At 40.1% G+C, this 20247-nt stretch overlaps 1 protein-coding gene across 3 annotated transcripts in view; it reads left to right on the top strand.

Annotated features, from left to right (window-relative positions):
- The window catches only part of gabbr2 (gamma-aminobutyric acid (GABA) B receptor, 2), a 968818-nt gene that overhangs the window by 219974 nt on the left and 728597 nt on the right, over positions 1–20247 (top strand). For all 3 annotated transcript variants that reach the window (XM_072575495.1, XM_072575496.1, XM_072575497.1), the window contains exon 2: positions 3685–3822. In XM_072575495.1, the coding sequence (XP_072431596.1) occupies positions 3685–3822 (138 nt within the window). The remainder of the gene's footprint in view (positions 1–3684; positions 3823–20247) is intronic.

The following is a 20247-nucleotide window of genomic DNA, read 5'->3' as shown; positions in this document are numbered from 1 at the left end:
GCTGGAGGCTCAACTTTGAATTTTATGACACATCAGGGAGGGGGAGAGTTACCTGAATTCTACGTTTCAGGAGGCAGTCCCACCCCTTCCATTAACTACCTTGAATTCGGTCAATGGTTAGGGACAGGAGGGTGTAACTAATAGTGAGGCAGGTAGAGAGGTCCAGGAGGTAGTGCTGAAAGATCTTCAGCTCTTGACATTGTCTAAAACGTTTGAGATTCTTGCTCCCTGTGTGGATGAGAGCAGGGGCTTGTCATATAAGGAGCAATTGAGCACTCTGGGTCTATACTCAGTGGAGGTTAGGAAGATGAGGGGGTGATCTTATTGAAACTTACAGAATACTGAGAGGCCTGGATAGAGTGTACATGGGGAAGATTTTTTTCACCAATAGGAGAGACTAGGTCCCGAGGGATGACTCTTTAGAATTGAACTGAGGAGGATTTGTTTTCAGCCAGAGTGTGGTGAATCTGTGGAACCCATTATTGCAGAAGGCTGTGGAAGTCATTGTTTAGATTAGATTCCCTACTGTGAGGAAACAAGGCCTTCGGCCCAACCAGTCCACACCAACCCTCCGAAGACTAACCCCCCCAGACCCATTTCCTTCTGACTAATGCACCTAGCGCTATAGGCAATTTAGCATGGCCAATTCACCTAATCTGCACATCTTTGTGACTGTGGGAGGAAACCAGAGCACCCGGAGGAAAATCCACGCAGACACAGGGAGAATGTGTGAACTCCACACAGACAGTCGCCTGAGGATGGAATCAAACCTGGGACCCTGGTGCTGTGAGGTAGCAATGCTAAACACCGAGCCACCGTGCCTCCCCAATTGAGTGTATATAAAACAGAGACAGACAGGTTCTTGATTTTAAAGGTTCAAGGATTCCAGAGAGAAGGCAGGAGAACTGGGCTGCGAAACATATCAGCCATGGTCAGGTGACAGAGCAGACTCGATGGGATGAGTGGCCTAATTCAACTCCTACTTATTATGGTCTCATGGTAAAAGTGACTACCGTTTCTTGTGAGGGGATTTGAAGAGAAAAGTAGGGAGGTTATGTCTCAACTAGACAGGGCAATAATGAGACCACAACGGGAGTAATATGCACACAAATTCTCTGCTTATTTATTTAAGGATATAAATGAATTGAAAACAGTTCAGAGAATGTTTGCTAGACTTGTATCTGCTTGTATATGCATAGAAGAGCTGGAGATAACCTGATTTAGACATAAAATATACTTAAGGGTGTTGAGAGGGTATATATGGAAAAATATCTCCTCTTGTTGATGAATTTAGGACTTAGGTCCACTGTTTAAAAATATGAGATTGCCCACTTGAGACCAAGATAAGAGAGATTTTATTTTTCACAGAGTGGTGAGTTTTTGAACTCTTATCCTCAAAGACAGTGCAAGGAGAGTTTTGAATGTTTTTAAAACATGGAAAGATAGGTTTTGGTTGAGAAAGGAGGTGAAAGGTTATCAGGTGGAGGCAGAAATGTGGTGTCATCAGATTAGTCATGATTTTATTGAATGGCGGGGCAATGTCAAGGGTCCATGTGACCTATTGTTGCTCCCAATTCGTATGTTTATACAAAATAAATTACAGGAAGTACAGAAAGATTGATAATATTTCTGCTCTGTAGCAGAGATTAGCTGTCAAAGAAATGCTTTATTATTAATTTCCTGTCATGATTTTCTATCTTTTAAACTCATTCAATCATTTTCTGCATTGGCTCAAAGTAAAACAGCAGCAAATCAAAACTGAGCAGGAGGGAAATGTACAAATCTTACAATTATCTGTAAAATATCACTGCCTGTTTGCCTGAACCAATTTCCTATGCATACTTTAACATTCTGTATAATATCACATGACTTTAAATAACTATATACAATGCCTTGACAGATGTCTTTTGTAAATCCACAGAGTACACCTGCTGCATTTCTTTCATAAATGCACGATTACCTTCCTCAAGAAAATCTGTTTTATTATTAATTCTCTTTAACTTATTTTACAAATCCATACTAGCTGGCATTAATTATCTATATCTTCCAAAATGAATAATCCTATTCCATATTATGACCTCTTTTTAAAAATACCTATTACTGTATTTTGGAGGTTTACCCCTCAGTTATATTTTTAAAATAGTAATTACTTTAGCAGTGTGAAAGGCATTCCATTAATGTTTGATGCAATTCGCTTGTCTGGTTCAATTTCATTATCAGCAATGTAATAGAATTTTAAGAGTTATGTTCACTATTCAGTTTGAGATGTGTCCATTCAAACTAATGGAAAAGTAGCTCAAACAGCCATTGTTCACAGAAACAGAAAAATATATACTGTATGAATTTGCACAGCTCCATTTGGAGAGGTGTTGGTGTAAATGTAATGTCACTGGACTTGTAATCAAGGACATCAGGCAAATAGGTTTGAATCCTACCATGGTAGATGATGAAATTTAAATTCAATTTTAAAAATCTGTAATTAAAAGCTGGTCTAATGGTGGCTATGTAAATACCATTGATTGTTGTGAATAAAAAACAATCTGCTTCAGTACTGTCCCTCAGAAAAGGAAATCTATTGTCCTTGTCTAATCCGGCCTGCATGCTACGCCACACCCACAGCAAAATGGAGGCCTCTTTACTATCCTCCGTTAAATTGGGGATGGCTATGTAGGGATGCCCACAAATCATGAACAAAGCAAAATAATAAAAAGTATACATGAATAAGTTCTTTCACCATCCAGTAAATTATGAATCTCCCCCAACCTATTTATAATACGAGAGGGTCAGAGAGAAATCAAAAAATACATTGTAAGTTGTAGCTTCAACTATGCACTTCCAAACTAACTTGATTATACATATGCTATCGCTTGCTACCCTGTACTATAGAGAAAATAAATGTTCTCATCCATGCCTCAGGAGTTTTGAGGGTTTTTGAAGAATGAGTTCAGCTCTTTGACCCGTGTTACTATTTAGCAGACAAATGACATTTCAGTCCTTCACTCTCAATCCCAGTTCACCAAATAATTAAAAACGTTATTTTACAAGAAACATTATGTAACTAGATTATGTCAGTGCAAGGTATAGAATGTGAAATTTTAGCTGTATGTAATGAGAGTGAAATTCAAACATTGAATCTTGGAAATTAGTGCGTTATGACCTTGAACTGATAGCCTTGTGCTTTTCATTTGCTGAAGTGTAATACACTGGTAGAAAGAAACTTACAACATTAGTAGGTGATATTCTAGGACCCTTTTTAAATTTCATTTTAAACTTCTAAATGTTACAAGTGGTAACTAGTCCAGTATTTCTTTACTGTCATTAAATTTAACTAGGACTGAGATGCATTGGAATCTTAGTTGTGGCTTCATATGCTGGTCCAGAATGTGTTACAAGTACTATATCAAAACCTATCCATAATAAAGCAACATCCTGTGAAGCTTCTCTTTGTATAAAAGTCGAAATTGAAGTTTTACGATGTATACTTTTACTGTTAGCTTTCACAATCACTGTCAGGTGAAAATTATAATTGACTTCTGCATAAACAAGCCAGACTATTGGCTACAAGTAAATATTGTTTAAAGCTGCAGTCATTGCATTTCTGTTGATTTCTTTTTTTCAATACTATCAGTGCTATTCAATAGCATTTCAGAATTGTAACAAAATACATTTTCCTATTTATTTCAGTGTGATAATGCTAAAGGACTCAAAGCCTTCTTTGATGGCATTAAATATGGGCCTAAGCATCTGATGATATTTGGTGGAGTGTGCCCATCTATTACATCCATCATTGCTGAATCACTTAAAGAATGGAATCTGGTCCAGGTAAGAAATCTCCTTAAGGAAGATAAATCGACTTCCAGGTCTGTTCTTTTGTTTCCTTTCTCCCTCATGTACAGTACATTTAAGTAACAGTGATTTAAAGTCTGTTTTCTGGTCAAATAAAATTAAATAGCTATAGCTCACAGTGATTTAGGATTGAAAATATGAAATAACAGACCAGATGAAAAGCTAATTTTGTACTGCCATCCTCATCTGATCCTTTCCAATGGCAGATATATAAGCAACTATTTTGTTATATACTGAATAATATTTCAAAGACATGACAATTCCTGGACACATCTGTAAAATATTTATACTGTTCAAATGATTTTACATTGTTGCAAATAAGGATATTTAATCATGAGTAACGTTGCAATGAAGTTGACATTTAAAGTTGCTGAATAATCAATAGTAATTATGGTTTTAGTTTGTTATAATCCAGAACTGAGACATTTTGAATCTAGAATTTTAAATTTCCACTTTTCAACTTCATTGAGATGCTTCTCAAAATGTGACACAAGCACCAGCTTCAACCTTCTGTCTATCATAAAGGAACACCATGTGAAATTATCCTCTTGAAGAGGGGTTGAAAGGAAATTTTGAAAATGGGTAATTTACTGGTGAATTTCACAGCCATTGTAGTTTTCAACTTTGTTTACCTTCTGCACAAATAAGCTAGATCCTTTGTGTATATTTTGTGACATTGCTCCTTTACAGTGCTGGCACATTTTTGTTTGAAGGTGAAAGCAGCACAGGTGCAGTAGTGCCACTTTGACGTGTAAAAATAAATATCGGGTCAGAGGAAAGGAACAGTCAAAGTTGTTGAGAGACTTCTGAAAATCATACCTGAGACTTTTAAATGAGTTTCAAAACATACATTTGGTGAACTTATGTTGAGGCAACTTCAGTTAAATACGTTAACAGTGGCATATCTTGGAAACATTTGAAATTATGTAATTATTAGTGAGGAACCCAATCTATTTGTCTGAGATTGATATATTTGAATTTAACAACAAGAGAATTGAAGATTATGGTGGGGATTCCAGATAGTATGGATTATTTTTTGAAGGCCCAAAAAAGAAAAATGCTGGTCTCCATGTGACTCACTGTGCACAGTTTAATGCGCAAGTTTGGAGAGAGATCAGTGACATAAATGATTACCTAAGTCAGTGTAAGGAACTTAAAACAAGATTAGATTATGAGTTACTTCTTAACAGAGAAGCCACCAAACTGTGTTAGCATCTTTAAAATGAATAAAATTACAAATTAAATTATCCTAATAATAAAACTAAAATTGTACGTAGCTAATTAACCTATTTTGTCTAAATCACAGCCAATAATTGACTGAAGTTAGATCATTGCTGCGCATTTCATTGTGATGATTTTTCCTGAATTCTTTCATACATTTTCTTCTTGACTATGGTTTACAAATTGCAGCTTTTGCAAAGTTTATATCCTACATAAAGACTAAACATACACACAATATTAGTTTGAACAATTTGATCCCTCCATTTCAACATATACCTGCCTGCTTTTGTACTATCAATAATTTTGTCAATCTTCCAGAGATTCGCTACTTTGACTGTTGTGATGGATATTTTGCCCACCACAATGGTGTAGCTCTGACCTTGAATGTTTGAGCTATTTAACTCTGTGGAAAGGCTATTTTACATAATTTTTGATGGGTTCTCTGACAGTGCGATTGTCTATAGTAGTAAGAGAACGCTGTGGCAAGTCCAAATTTTTGTCCATTTCCAAAGAGCCCCCAGTCTCTTTTTCTAAGCCAGAGAATTGAATTGAATTAGCTTTATTGTCACATATGCTCAAATGAGTACAGTGAAAAGTGTATACATTGCCATTTATGGCACCATCTTAGGTACAAACCTACTTTAGTTATGAGATCTTAGAAAATAGAGAAATAAGGTGTTCAGTGTTGCAGAAATAAAGGTCCAGAACAGCGGGTCTTCCAACCTATCCCATGCTGGCACCTAGCCTCCAGTCAACACTGGGCCTTGGCTCCAGACCATGCTAGGCTTCACCTTGAGGATCATTAGACTGGGAGAGCCTCAAATCAAACATTCACACACAAGTCTTCTCACTCTTTGTTTGTTTGTTTTGAGTTTGTATAGCAATTGTTCATTGTTTAACTATATTTGTTTGTAACAATGCCAATACATACCTCTAAGTACTGTTTAAGCTAAGATTTTAGCAAGTCAATTTTGTTTTGATTCATGTCCTACATCATCCGTGGCAAGTTGATCCTGCTGCATTGTTTTGGCCCTTTCTTGCTGGATCCTGCAGCAATAAACTTGAACTCTTAGAATATACCAGAGCCAAAAACTAGATTTCACTTGGACCTTGGACTGTCTCATTGCCTACTCCATCTTTTAACTATCTCCAGATGCAAATCGTCACTTTAACATTACCATTTCCCAGCAAAATAATGTGAAAATGTTAGAGTAACTGTCATCTTTATTTTCCAAACTATATAAATTGCTAATTGATGTACCAAGCAATTATAAGAGACATCACAAAATGGAGATGCCCGATGATAAGTATAATTTTAAAAGTTCTGTTTGACCAAAGGCTACGTCCATGACATTGTTGACATATAGACTTGGAAAAACGGAACAGCAGATTCCACCCATTAAGCCTGCTCCACCATTCAACATGATCATGGCTGACACTTTATCTTGACACCATATTCTTGCTTTCTCCCCATCCCTCCGGGCACTGTGGTCTTGAGAAACCTATCTCTTTCTTAAGTACACTTGGTGAGTTGCATCTCCGTTTTCTGTGGTACACAATTCTACTGTATCATCAGCGTCTGAGTGAAGAATATTCTCCTCATCACAGTCTGAGTCAGATCTGCGTACCCTGAAACTGTGACTCCTTGTCCCGGAGTCCCCTGGTTAGGAGAAGCATCATCCATCTGTCTAACCCCATCAGAACTGTATATGTTGCAATGAGATGCCCTCTTCATCTTTCTATTTTCATATTGTCTCTCCATTTTTCCCTTGATGGAGGGATCAATGACCAGGGGCAGAGTTTTAAGATATTGGGCTGGAGGTTTCAAGGGGATGTGAGGATTTTTCTTTACTCAGATGGTAGGAATCTGGGACTCACCGCCTGTCAAGGCAGATCCCCTCATAACATTTTGTTCTATTTAAATGTCCACTTGCAGTGCTAAGGCATATGAGGGTTCTGTATCAAAGGTTGAAGAATGGGATGGGAATAATTAGCTGGCTGCTTTTGACCAGTGCACATCCAATGGCCAGAACCATAGTGTCAAAGAGATGTACAGCATGGAACCAGACCCTTCAGTCCAACTCATCCATGCCGACCAGATATCTCAACCCAATCTAGTCCCACCTGCCAGCACTTGGCCCATACTCCTCTAAACCCTTCCTAGTCATATATACATCCAAGCGCCTCTAAACTGTTGTAGTTGTACCAGCCTCCACCACTTCCTCTGGCAGCTCATTCCATATCCACACCACCCTCTGCATGAAAATGTTCCATAGGTCACCTTTATATCTTTCCCCTCTCACCCTAAACCTATGCCCTCCAGTTCTGGACTCCCTCACCCCAGGGAAAAGATTGTGTCTATTTATCCTATCCATGCCCCTCATGATATTATAAACCTCTATAAGATCACCCCTCAGCCTCCAACGCTGCAGAAAAAGACAGCCCCAGCCTATACAGCCTCTTCCTATAGCTCAAATCCTCTAACCCTGGTAACATCCTTGTAAATCTTTTCTAAATCCTTTCAAGTTTCACAACATCCTTCCAAAAAGAAGGAGACCAGAATTGCACACAATATTCCAACAGTGGCCTAACCACTGTCCTGTACAGCTGCAACATGACCTCCCAACTCCTGTACTCAATACTCTGACCAATAAAGGAAAGCATACCAAACGCCTTCTTCACTACCCTATATACCTGCGACTCCACTTTCAAGGAACTATGAACCTGCACTCCAAGGTCTCTTTGTTCAGCAACCCTCCCCAGGATCTTACCATTAACTTTATAAGTCCTGCCCTGATTTGCTTTTCCAAAATGCAACACTTTGTATTTATCTGAATTAAACTCCATCTGCTGCTTCTCAGCTCATTGGCCCATCTGGTCCAGATCCTGTTGTAATCTGAGGTAACCCTCTTCACAGTCCACTACACCGCCAATTTTGGTGTCATCTGCAAACGTACTAGCTGTACCTCCTTTTTTTTAATGCTGTAGATCTCAATGACAGGGACAAGTTGACCCAATCTCTCCTTATATGAAAAATCAAACCTTCCCTGAGATTAGTCAGGTGAACCTTTGCTACTCCCTCAATGACAAGTATATCCTTTGGGTAAGGAGACCAAACTTGCATATAACAATCCTGCTCTGGTCTCACTTTAGACAGCTGCAGGAAGACTTTCTTTTTTCTGTATTCAAATCCTCTTGTAATGAATGCCAACATAGCCATTGCCTTCTTAAATACTTGTTGCGCCTGCCTGCTGGGTGGGACAAGGCCTTTTCTGACTGCAGCCACTTTGTGTGTCCTGGCACCTGAAACTCCAAAGGCTGCCTCCATGAAGCTGGAATTCCTGTAGCGACATCTGTTGAGAGGAATGGAGCTTTAATGATACAAGTGCACAGGCTGTCTCCAAGGAGGCAAACTGCCAATCGAGCTTTCCTGGAACAGAGACAGACAAGACCATCCTGATGTGGCTGCTCAGTATTTTGTCAGCCCTCTGTTCACAACTGCAATAGCTATATGCTAATAGAATTCTGTCCCTCGTGTTCAGGCTGATAGCACAGTTGCAAACTCAACTTTTTGGAAAAAAAACTGTCAGGCTAAAAATCCTTGGATCATTGATACCGAATGAGACCATTGAGTCCACTCTTTTAGCTACCTAAGACCATCAGACCATAAGACGTAGGAGTGGAAGTAAGGCCATTCGGCCCATCGAGTCCACTCCGCCATTCAATCATGGCTGATGGGCATTTCAGCTCCACTTGCCCGCATTCTCCCCGTAGCCCTTAATTCCTTGTGACATCAAGAATTTATCAATCTCTGCCTTGAAGACATTTAGCGTCCTGGCCTCCACTACACTACCTGTAAGAGTGACTCAGCTGGTTTCACTTTCCAACTTTTTCCTGGAACCCTTGCCATTGTTTTTCTTCAGATCCATTCTCATTTCTCTTCTAAAAGAGAAATCTGTCCCAAACCTCCAAATCCCAAAAATTTGCTGTGTAAAAATCTTTTTCTCATGTCACCTCTGATTGTTTTGCAATTCACAAACCAGTATTGAGTTGTTTTGCCAATAGGAACAGTCTGTCTCTATCTATTTTGTACAGGTTCCGCATGATTTTAAATGCCACCATTACATCTCCTTAGCCAAATCTCCTCGCAAAACCTTATCTTCTCTCTAGCTTCACCAATTAATCCTCATCACTAAAACTGGCCATTTCCTGGAATCATTCTTAAATCTTTTCTGCATCCTGTCTCTAATGTCTTCTTGTCCATCTTAATGTATGGCACCCAGAATTATAAAAATACTCCAGTTGAAATAATGTCCTTGTTTTTGTACTCCCTATATCTCTGCAACACTCAAACTCAATACCATCCAGGACAAAGCAGCCACCTGATTCACAAACATTCACTTTTTCAATCACTGATGCTCAGTAGCAGCAGTGTGTACCATCTACAAGATGCACTGTACAAATTCGCCATGGTTTCTTTGACACCATCTTCCATATTCACGACCACTTCCATTTGGAAGGAAAAGGACAGCAGATACATGGGAACACTATCAACTGGAAGTTCCTCATCAAACCACCTCACCATCCTGACTTGGAAATATATCGCTGTCCCTTCAATGTCATTGGTTCAAAATCTGGGATTTCCCTACCTAACAGAATTGTGTGTCTCCCTACACCAAACGGCTTGCAGCCAATCAAGAGGGCAGCTCACCACCACTTTCAGAGGGGCAACTAGAGAGGGGTGATACATGCTGGCCCAGCCTGCAAATCCCACATTCCTAAGTGAATAAAAATGAAATAAAATTACAAGCAGGATTTCATATTTGTTATTAACCGATTTCTCAAACTGCCCAGTTACTTTTAATGATTTGTGCACAAACATGCCTTGGTACTTCTGCTGCAACAATCCCTTGAGAATTATATATTTTTTTGTTTTGCTCTTCATCTTCCTATCAAACTGCTTTACTTAACAGTCCTTTGCATTAAATGTCATATACCACTTCTCTATCTGTTCCATCACACCAACTATATCCTGAAGTAGTCTATCGTGATCCTCCTCTCAATTCACAATACTTCCAGGTTTTATGTCATCAGCAAATTTTGAAATGGCCTTGTACACCCAATCCTAGGTCATTGAAAATGATCAAGAAAAGCGGTGATGCCTGGGAGACCTCTCTTGTATCTACGACACAACTGTTTGCTGCTATTCTATGTGCGGCCTATGACCGAAGCAGGACTCCTACAGGGAGGTTTCAAAGCCTGCTAGAGCATTGACTTGCCAATCCAACTCTCATTTTGTTCAATTCATTTTTGCTGGCTTTATTTTTCTTCACTTCTGCTTTGAGCTCTCTGTATTCAGAAGAGGAGGTTTAAAACAATAGTTTTGGATGTCCAACAGAAAAACCACAATGCCGATAATATAAGGTTGTTTAGGGAGCACTTACTGAAAGTGCTGGATAGGTTTCTCCAGCTGAGGTAAGAAAAGGATGGGAGGATGAAGGAACCTTGGGTGACAAGAGATGTGGAACATCTAGTCAAGAGGAAGAAGGAGGTTTACTTAAGGTTGAGGAGGCAAGGATCAGACAGGGCTCTGAAGGTTACAAGGTAGCCAGGAAGTAATGGAAGAATTGACTTAGGAGAGCTAGAAGGCAACATGAAAAAGCCTTGGCGGGTAGGAGTAAGGAAAACCCTAAGGCGTTCTGTACTTATGTGAGGAACAATAAGATGACAGAGTGAGGGTAGGGCTGATCAGGGATAGTGAAGGAAACTTGTGCCTGGAGTCGGAGGATTCGAGTATTCACTCGACAGACATTTGTGAGGACAATGTGAAACAGGCTGATATGCTTGAAGAGATTGATACTAAGAAGGAGGATGTGCTTAAAATTTTGAAAAATGTAAAGATAGATTAGTCCCCTGGGCCATATAGGATATAACCTAGGTTACTACAGGCCGCGCAGGAAGGGATTGCTGCACCCTTGGCGATGATCTTTGTGTCCTCACTGTCCACTGGAGTAGTACCAGATGATTGGAGGGTGGCAAATCACTGTCCCTTCAATGTCATTGGTTCAAAATCTGGGAATTCCCTACCTAGCAGCCATTCAAGAAGCCAGCTCACCACCATCTTTAGAAGGGCAACTTGTTCAAGAAAGGGAATAGGGATAATCCTGGGAAATACAAACCGGTCAATTTTACATCTGTGGTGGGCAAATTATTGGAGAGGATTCTGAGAGGCAGGATTTAAAATTACTTGGAAAACCATAGTTTGATTCGAGATAGTTGGCATGGGTTTGTGAGGGGCAGGTCATGACTTTCAAGCCTTATTGCATTATTTGATGATGTGGTAAAGGTCGAGCAGTGGATGTGGTGTACTTGAATTTGAGAAAGACGTTTGATACGTTTCCCCATAGTAGGCTCATCCAGAAAGTAAGGAGGCATGGGATACAGGGGAATTTGGCTGTCTAGATACAGAATTGGCCAGCCCACAGAAGGCAGAGGCTGGTAGTAGATGGAAAGTATTCAGCCTGGAGCTTGGTGACCAATGGTGTTCCGCAGAGATCTGTTCTGGGACCCCTGCTCTTTGTGATTTTTATAAATGACTTGGATGAGGAAGTGGAAGGGTGGGTTAGTAAGTTTGCCAATGACATGAAGGTTGCTGGAGTTGTGGATTGTGTGGAGAGCTGTTGTAGATTGCAATGGGACATTAAAGGGATCCAGAGTTGGACTGAGAAGTGGTAGATGGAGTTCAACCTGGAAAAGTGTGAAGTGATTCATGTTGGAAGGTCAAATTTGAATGCAGACTACAGGGTTAAAGGCAGGATTCTTGGCAGTGTGGAGAAACAGAAAGATCTTGGGGTTCATGTCCATAGAGTCCTCAAAGTTGCCACACAGGTTGATAGGGTCGTTAAGAAGGTATATCGTGTGTTGTCTTTCATTAACATGGGGATTGAGTTTAAAAGCCGCGAGGTTATGCTGCAGCTCTATAGAGCCCTTGTTAGACCACACTTGGACTATTGTATTCAGTTCTGGTTGCCTCATTATAGGAAAGATGTGGAAACTTTACAGAGGGTGCAGAGGAGTTTTACCAGGATGCTGCGAGGACTGGAGGGCATGTCTTGTGAAGAAAGGCTGAAGGAGTTAGGGCTTTACTCATTGGCGCAAAGAAGGATGAGAGGTGACTTGATGGAGGTGTACAAGATGATGAGAGGCATAGATAGAGTGAATAGTCAGAGACTTTTTCCTGGGGCAGAAACGACTATCACAAGGGGGCATAATTTTAAAGTGATTGAGAGAACGTTTAGGGGAGATGTCAGACGTGGGTTCTTTAGATCGAGAGTGGTGGGTGTGTGGAATGCACTGCCAGCATTGGTAGTAGAGTCAGATACATTAAGGCCATTTAAGCGACTCTTGGATAGGCACATGGAGGATAGTAAAATGAAGAGTATGTTGATTAGTTTGATCTTCAAGTGGGATAACATTGTGGGCCGAAAGATGTTGTGCTATTGTGTTCTATGTTCTATGTTCTATATACAGGGTCTACACTTCAAATGTGAATTGGATTTGGAAAGCTGTGGATAATATAAGTTATTTCTTTTTACTGCTTCAAAACATTATCAGAAGTCACATGACACCTGGTTATAGTCCAACAAATTTATTTGAAAGCACAAACGTTTGGAGCATAGCCCATTGGTCAGGTGAAGTGAGAGGGAAACATACAAAGACAGAATTTATAGGCAAAGAAATCAAGGTCTGAGAGATCAAAAGATCATACAACTGGTGTGAGTGGAGTGTCAAATAGTACATCTCTGCAGGTGATCAAGAGTGTCAGACAGTGTGAGTAAAGTGTTAACAGCTGAATAACAAGTGAAGGGATGGCCTATCATTCAATTAAATAGTTATAAACAATAAAATAAGGTGGTGCTGGAGATAAACCAAATGGCTTGAATGATGTGATATTGAAAAGTGTCACATGCTAAAGCTCTAACCAAAGTAATAAGTATTCCAAGGCTGTACAAATTAATTAAGGTAAAGAAATCATAACAATTTATCAAGGTGATGGTGTCAAAATCCAACAGTAAGGGAGATTTTACAGATACAGAACAGTGTGGTGGGGTCACATGCGTGACACAAACCCAAGGTTACAGTTGATGCTGTCTTCATGGGTACAGAACTTGGTTGTCAGTTTCTGCTCAGCAATTCTGCATTGGTGTTTATCTCAAAGGCTGCCTTGGAGGGCACTTACCCAATGATCAGAGGGTGAATGTACTTGACCGCTGAGGTGTTCCCCGACTGGGAGGGAATATTTCTGTCTAGCAATTGTTGCGCGGTATCCATTCATCCATTGTCATGGTGTCTGCATGGTCTTGCCAATATACCATGCCTTGGGCATCCTTGCCTACAGCGTGTAAGATCGACAATGTTGGCCGGGTCACATGAAGATCTGCCGTGTATGTGGTGGGTGTTGTTTGCATGTCTGATGGTAGTATCCATGTCAATGATCTAACATGTCTTACACAGGTGGCTGAGGCAGGGTTGTGTGGTGTTGTGGTCAATGTTGGCCTAAAGGCTTGGCAGTTTGCTGTGGTCTGTTTAAAGTTTGGCAATTGTTTGAAGGCAAGAAGTGGAGGTATAAAGGCGATCTTGATGAGATACTCATCATCACATATTGAAGGCAGCAAACAATGTGATGTACTCTCTCTGCTCCAGGGAAGTTCTGGACAACAAAGGGTACTCTATTGGTCATGTCTTGTGTCTGTCTGCTGAGGAGGTCATTGCTGTTTTTTGTTGTGGCAAATTGGAACTGGAGATCGATGAGTTGAGCATTGTATCCTGCTCTTATGAGGGCATCCTTTGAGATCTTTAGATGTCCATCACATTCCTCCTCACTGAGCAGATCCAGTGTATGCATAGGGCTTGTCTGTAGGAGTTGGCTTTTTTAATATGTTTGGGGTGGAAGCTAGAGAAGTGCAGCATCATGAGGTTATCTGTGGGCTTGCAGTAGAGTGAGGTACTGAGGTGTCCATTCTTGATAGAGATGTGTGTGTCCAAGAATGAGACTGATTCTGAAGAGTAGCCCATGGTAAATGGTTGGATGAAACGTGTTGATATCACTGTGTAGTTGTTTCAGTGATTCCTTGCCACTCGTCCAAAGGGAAAAAATGTCATCAATGTTTCTGGTGTATTGTGTTGGTCAGACATCCTGAACAGCAAAGAAGTCTTGCTCAAACTTGTGCATGAAAATGTTGGCATATTGGGGTGCACATTTGGTCCCCATGGCTGTTCCATGTTTCTGGATGAAGAACTAGATGTCAAAGGTGAAGACATTGTGGTTGAGGATGAAGTAGATGAGTTGTAGGCTGGCACCTGGAGATTGGCAGCTGTTGGTGTTGATGCTGTTGTCATGGAAGATGCTGATGTAGACTGCTGAAATGTTCATTCTGATGAGAAATGTTTCTGGTGCAACTGGTCCATGAGTGCTGAGTTTTTGTAATTGTAGTGTTGCAACAGAAGCTGGGGGTTCTTTGTACAATGGGTTTCAAGATGCCCTTGACATAGCCAAAGAGATTCTCACACAGGGTCCCATTGCCTGATATGATGGAATGGTCTTGTTATGTTGGCTTTGTGTATCTTTGGAAGGCAGTAGAAGTCGCCAATGTGAGAAATACATGGGTTGAGAGTACATAGGATACTCTGAAGGTCTGGATCAAAGGTCTTGATCAGTCTGTTCTGTTGACTGGTGTGTTCTATGGTCCAATTGGCAGGTAGTTGTCTGTAGTGTTCCTGGTTGTTCAGTTATCAGTATGCTTCTTTACAGTAGTCTGATCTATTCAGTATGACAATGCCTCCTGCTTTATCTGTTGGTTTGATGACAATGTTGCGATTAGCCTTGAGAGCAGGGATAATGTTGTGTTGAGCTTGGGAGACATTCTGCGCCATCCAATGAGTGTGGCTGATGAAGCTGGCATTAATATATCTCCTGATGGTTTGAGGATACATGTCGAGCCTAAAGCAGCCTTCTGGAGGGGTCCAATTTGACTCTTTCTTCTTTGGTCACTCCAGCATGGATCTCTCTGTTGACTGTTCTGGTTTGTTGGTTGTCTCATTGGGCTCGCTGCTGCCACCTTGGGGTTTGCAGAAGGATTCCCAGAGCCTCCTTCACCTGATGAATTCCTCTGTGTCTGCCGCGAGACCAATGGGGTCCATTTTGGATGTTGGGCAAAAACTGAGCCTTCAGCTGAGAATTTTGATTTTGTCTAGTTGAAGGGTGTGGTCAGATTGGCTTACCATGGATTTCTCTGTGGGGGTACCAGGGGAGGCTTGGTTACTGTTAGTGGTGATACCAAGTTTCTCCAGTTTCTTGTTCTTGGTTTGTATGTAAGTGGTGTAGTTCTGTTGCCTCGTCGGCTTGGCAGTATTTCATAGCTGGTCCTCTATGTCCTGAGGGCAAGCTGAGAATATGGACTGTACCTCAATTTCAAGCTTTACTTGCTATAGAGCTGGTGTGTGAGACGATTGAGGAGTTTGCTGTAGGTATAACAGCAGAATCTCTCAGCATCGTCTGTGTTGTAGAGTGACTTGACTAGGTTTGTGATCTATAGCTTTTTCAGGATCTTCTCTGCTTTCTTGCATCTCTGCAGAAGCTTGATGTTGTGTCGATATGCGTGATCTTCTTGGAGATCCTCTCCACTTTGTGCTGGAAGTTTGTGGTGTCAATGGTAGCCATGATGTGGAGGCACCGGTGTTAGACTATGGTTATATTACACATTACAACACAATAGAAATTCTTGCTTCATTTAACTTTGAGAATCTGCACACAATTTGAACAACATGATTTTGCATGAGAAGATCAAACCAATATTAGAAGTGTTGGTATCTACTTATTTTTGATATTCTTGAAGAAAATCCTCTACAATTATTCCTGTTGAAATTACACATGTCACAATAGGAGTTTTTCATGTTGGCGAGCATCTTCAATGGAACCATCCTTGCAATATTTATGTTAAATCAAATTACCTGTGGCTTTTTGACTGTTTCTTAAGTTTGACTATTTAAGTTGTATTTTCCAACAGTATAGTGCTGGTGTTATATCTGGTCAGTGACTTGCACCTGGATGCAATTGCTGCCAGATACCTTTCCCAGGGATAGTTGTGTGGTTCCATTCAATTGCATCTAGTTTTCTCCTCAACTCTGGAAGCTACTCTTTCTAGGCACTGAGGTTCAAATTCACATGAGTATTTTTGTTATCTTTCAGTGCACAGAATGAACACTTAAGACTTGCTAAGATAATCAGTTGAGACAAGGAATAAATTGCTAAGTGGTAACATCTGAATATTTCCTCAATTTATACCCAACAATTTATCTAAATGACTTTTCCTTATATGCATGAACGCACATTGCAAGGTTTCTTTAAAAATAACTTAAAGAGTGCAGTTAATAAGAATAAACACATTGACTGTAGCCGTTTAGTAATGTTGATAGTGAATAAAAGATCAAATTCGAAATAATATATAATGAGCTCTTACTAAGCTAAGAATTTTCAGATCCATTGAAAATTCTAAACTAACATTGCAAACTTGAATGTTATCATAAATATTTGTTCATTTTCTTAACAAACATGTTAACTTATGAATTATCTGGTAAAAATCAGTAGAAAACAAAGCTTAATATTACTTCTATCTTTTGAAGTATCTTCTCGATCTTTTTGTTTTGCAAACTGATGTTTGAATTTGTACTAACCAACAACTTGATATTCTTAGCTTCTCAGCTTGTTCCTTCCACAAACATATAACTAATGGATCTCATTCAGCCTTGCTGACAGGCTCTCTGCCTCAATGAGCTCTTGTTTTAGGTCCTGTCTGTTCAAAGAGGCTTTGTTTCATTTTGGCAGACTCAGCATTTTCAGGTTCAGGGAATATTTGGAAAGTACTGGTGTCTGCACTTGAAATCATGGAGTGAGAGCTCAAGGGGCAGATCTGACTGGCTGGCAAGAATGGGAGCTTTGCTTGAAAGTTTACCTTCTGAAGTTCATCCTCAGCACCATGACCACCACAGTCAAGACTTATCGCAATCTTCCAAACTCCTTTTCTGTAAGATTTCCTACACCAAATATGGTCACCATTTTAATTGGTTTTTCAATCAGTGTGCTAGATGTAGTACTTCCATAATTAAAACTGTCACTTACATTTGCACAAAGCCAACTATCCCAGTAACAAAAAATGTTGTTGAAGTCCATGTTTAACATCAAAAAAGACAATTTGACATATTCATTTAATTTTGCTGTGAACATTGCTGAAAGCACAAACTGATAACAGTGGAAAACATCTGGAAGCTTGAATAGTGTGACCAAACATCTATCTCTTTAACTAATAACATTTAAGAAAAGGCAAGAAGGAGTTAAGGAAATGGGATGCTTAAAGTCAACTTAGATATAGAAGGAAATTAAAAGGAATTAGAGATTGGATTAAGAGAGAGAAAGACTGCAGAGGAAAAAAAGCTGCAAAAATTAGTAAAAGCTCAAGAAACAAATTATTGGCTGTCATTTGAGACTACATTGTTTCAATTGTTCATTTTCTGGGCCATAGAATTTGAGTAGTTTTGCAGTGACATGAATCCCCTCATTAAGGCTCCTGATGTCATGAATATCAGTAGTAACTTTGTGTTGAACACTAATAATACAAGTGTAGTAATTTATCGGCAATCATAAGGAGTTGATGGCCTGCACAGTGAGCAGTGGAATGGTGCAATTTGCACAATAGTTTCTGGCAGTTGGCAATGCATGCTGGATCCCTTCCTCAACTCAAATGGGTGGATAGCTTTTACAAATTAATAATAAGCTTTGCACTGAACCTACTATTATATTAATTTGTGTCTGTAATTCTCGTCAGTTGTGTATTCCATGATATAATGATGTCAAGCCAAAGGTGAATTATTGTCCTGAAAATATGTTTGGAATTTGCTTCTCTTAACGCATCCATTTCAAATAAGTTTCTGAAATTCTGCATTGATGTGCATACCTCGATATGGAGATCTCCTATTAAAACACAATGAGAATCAACATAGAATTATAGGGCAAGCTCTGTAATAACCATATTGGGAAGCACTGAACACATACTTGCTTGTTAGGTCTCAGATTCCTCAGTTGATAGTGAGGGATTCCATTATCTAAAATGTGGCAGTGCTACTTTTTGCATGAATAAGTTCGAATAGTTGTGGCAGATGTTAATGCTTATTTTCAAATATAGCAGATCAAATGCAATAGATGAACAAATGAATTAATTAATTAAATGACTTGAACTCATTGTCATGTGTACCGAGGCACAGTGAAATGCTTTGTATTGCGAACAATACAGGCAGATCACAGAGTTAGGTAGCATAGATAGCTAAATAATAGGTGAGCAGTGGCAAAAACAAAAATACCCAACAATTTATCTAAATGACTTTTCCTTATCTGCATGAATGCACATTGCAAGGTTTCTTTAAAAATAACTTAAAGAGTGCAGTTAATAAAAATAAACACATAGCCGTTTAATAATGTTGATAGTGAATAAAAGATCAAATTCGAAATAATATATAATGAGCTCTTACTAAGCTAAGAATTTTCAGATCCATTGAAAATTCTAAACTAACATTGCAAACTTGAACGTTATAAATATTTGTTCATTTTCTAAACAAACATGTTAAATTATAAATTATCTGGTAAAAATCAGTAGAAAACAAAGCTTAATATTACTTCTATCTTTTGAAATATCTTAACAGGCGAACATTAAGAGTTTGTGAATCCATTCAGTTTTTTAACAACAGTAGGGTAGAAGCTGTTATGAAACCGGCTGGTGCGTGTGTACTGGCTTCTGTACCTTCTCCCTGATGGTAGAGGTTGTAGAAAAACATTACCAGGGTGGGATGGAGCTTTGAGAATGCTGGCAGCCTTTCCTTGACAGCGAGCCTGGTAGATGGATTCTATAGATTGGAGGTTGGCCTTTGTGATTGTCCCGGCTGAGTTCACCACTCTCTGTAACCGTCTCCAACCTTGAATGGTACAGTTGCCATACCAGGTAGTGATACATCCAGACAGAATGCTCTTGATGGCGCACCTATAAAAGTTGGCAAGGGTAATCGCCATCATGCCAAATTTCCTCAGCTGCCCAAGGAAGAGATGTTGTTGGGTCTTTGTAACCAGTGTGTCCACATGAAACTTCCACGTATGGAGTCAGCTATTATGAGGGGGCATAGCTTTAAATTAAGGGGTAGTAGGTATAGGACAGATGTTAGGGGTAGATTCTTTACTCAGTGAGTCGTGAGTTCTTGGAATGCCCTGCCAGTGGCAGTGGTGGACTCTCCCTCTTTATAGGCATTTAAATGGGCATTGGACAGGCATATGGAGGATAGTGGGCTAGTGTAGGTTAGGTGGGCTTGGATCGGCACAACATCGAGGGCCAAAGGGCCTGTACTGCGCTGTATTGTTCTATGTTCTATGTTCTATGTTCAAGAAAGCTTGTTGTGGATGACCACTCCCAGGAGCTTGACACTCTCCACTCCTTCCACCTCCGTGTAGGGGGGCATGAGTAACATCCTGCCGAAAGTCAATAATGAATTCCTTGGTTTTGCCGGCATTGAGAGTTAGGTTGTTCTCAGTGCACAATTTTTCTCAGTCTTCTGCCATCTGAGATTCGACCGACTATGGTGGTGTCATCAGCAAACTTGTAAATGGCACTAGTCTGGTATTTGGTGAGACAGTCGTGAGTATACAGTGAGTACAGTAGGGGGTTGAGTACACACCCCTTGGGTGCTCCAGTGTTGAGCGTTAGTGAGGATGAAATATTATCTCCAATCTTCACTGAAACTGAGGATCCAATTGCAGAGTGTGGGGCTTAGTCTAAGTTCAGTAATCAGTCTTGAGGGGATAATGGTGTTGAAGGCTGAACTGTAGTCAATGAGTAGGATTCTTACATAGCTATTCTTGGTGTCACGATGTTTTAGGGAGGAGTGAAGGGCAAGTGATATGGCATCTGACGTGGATCCATTGGTCCAATGGGCAAATTGGAGTGGATCAAGAGTAATGGGGAGGCTAGAGTTGATTAATGCCATGACCAGCCTTTCAAAGCACTTCATGATCACCAAAGTTAGGGCCACGAGGCAGTCGTCATTGAGACATGCTGCATGAGCTTTCTTAGGCACAGGGATGAT

Source organism: Chiloscyllium punctatum, chromosome 8, assembly GCF_047496795.1.
Source record: "Chiloscyllium punctatum isolate Juve2018m chromosome 8, sChiPun1.3, whole genome shotgun sequence".
Lineage (NCBI taxonomy): Eukaryota > Metazoa > Chordata > Chondrichthyes > Orectolobiformes > Hemiscylliidae > Chiloscyllium > Chiloscyllium punctatum.
Note: the sequence above shows the minus strand (reverse complement) of the source record. Positions and strands in the feature narration are given on the sequence as shown.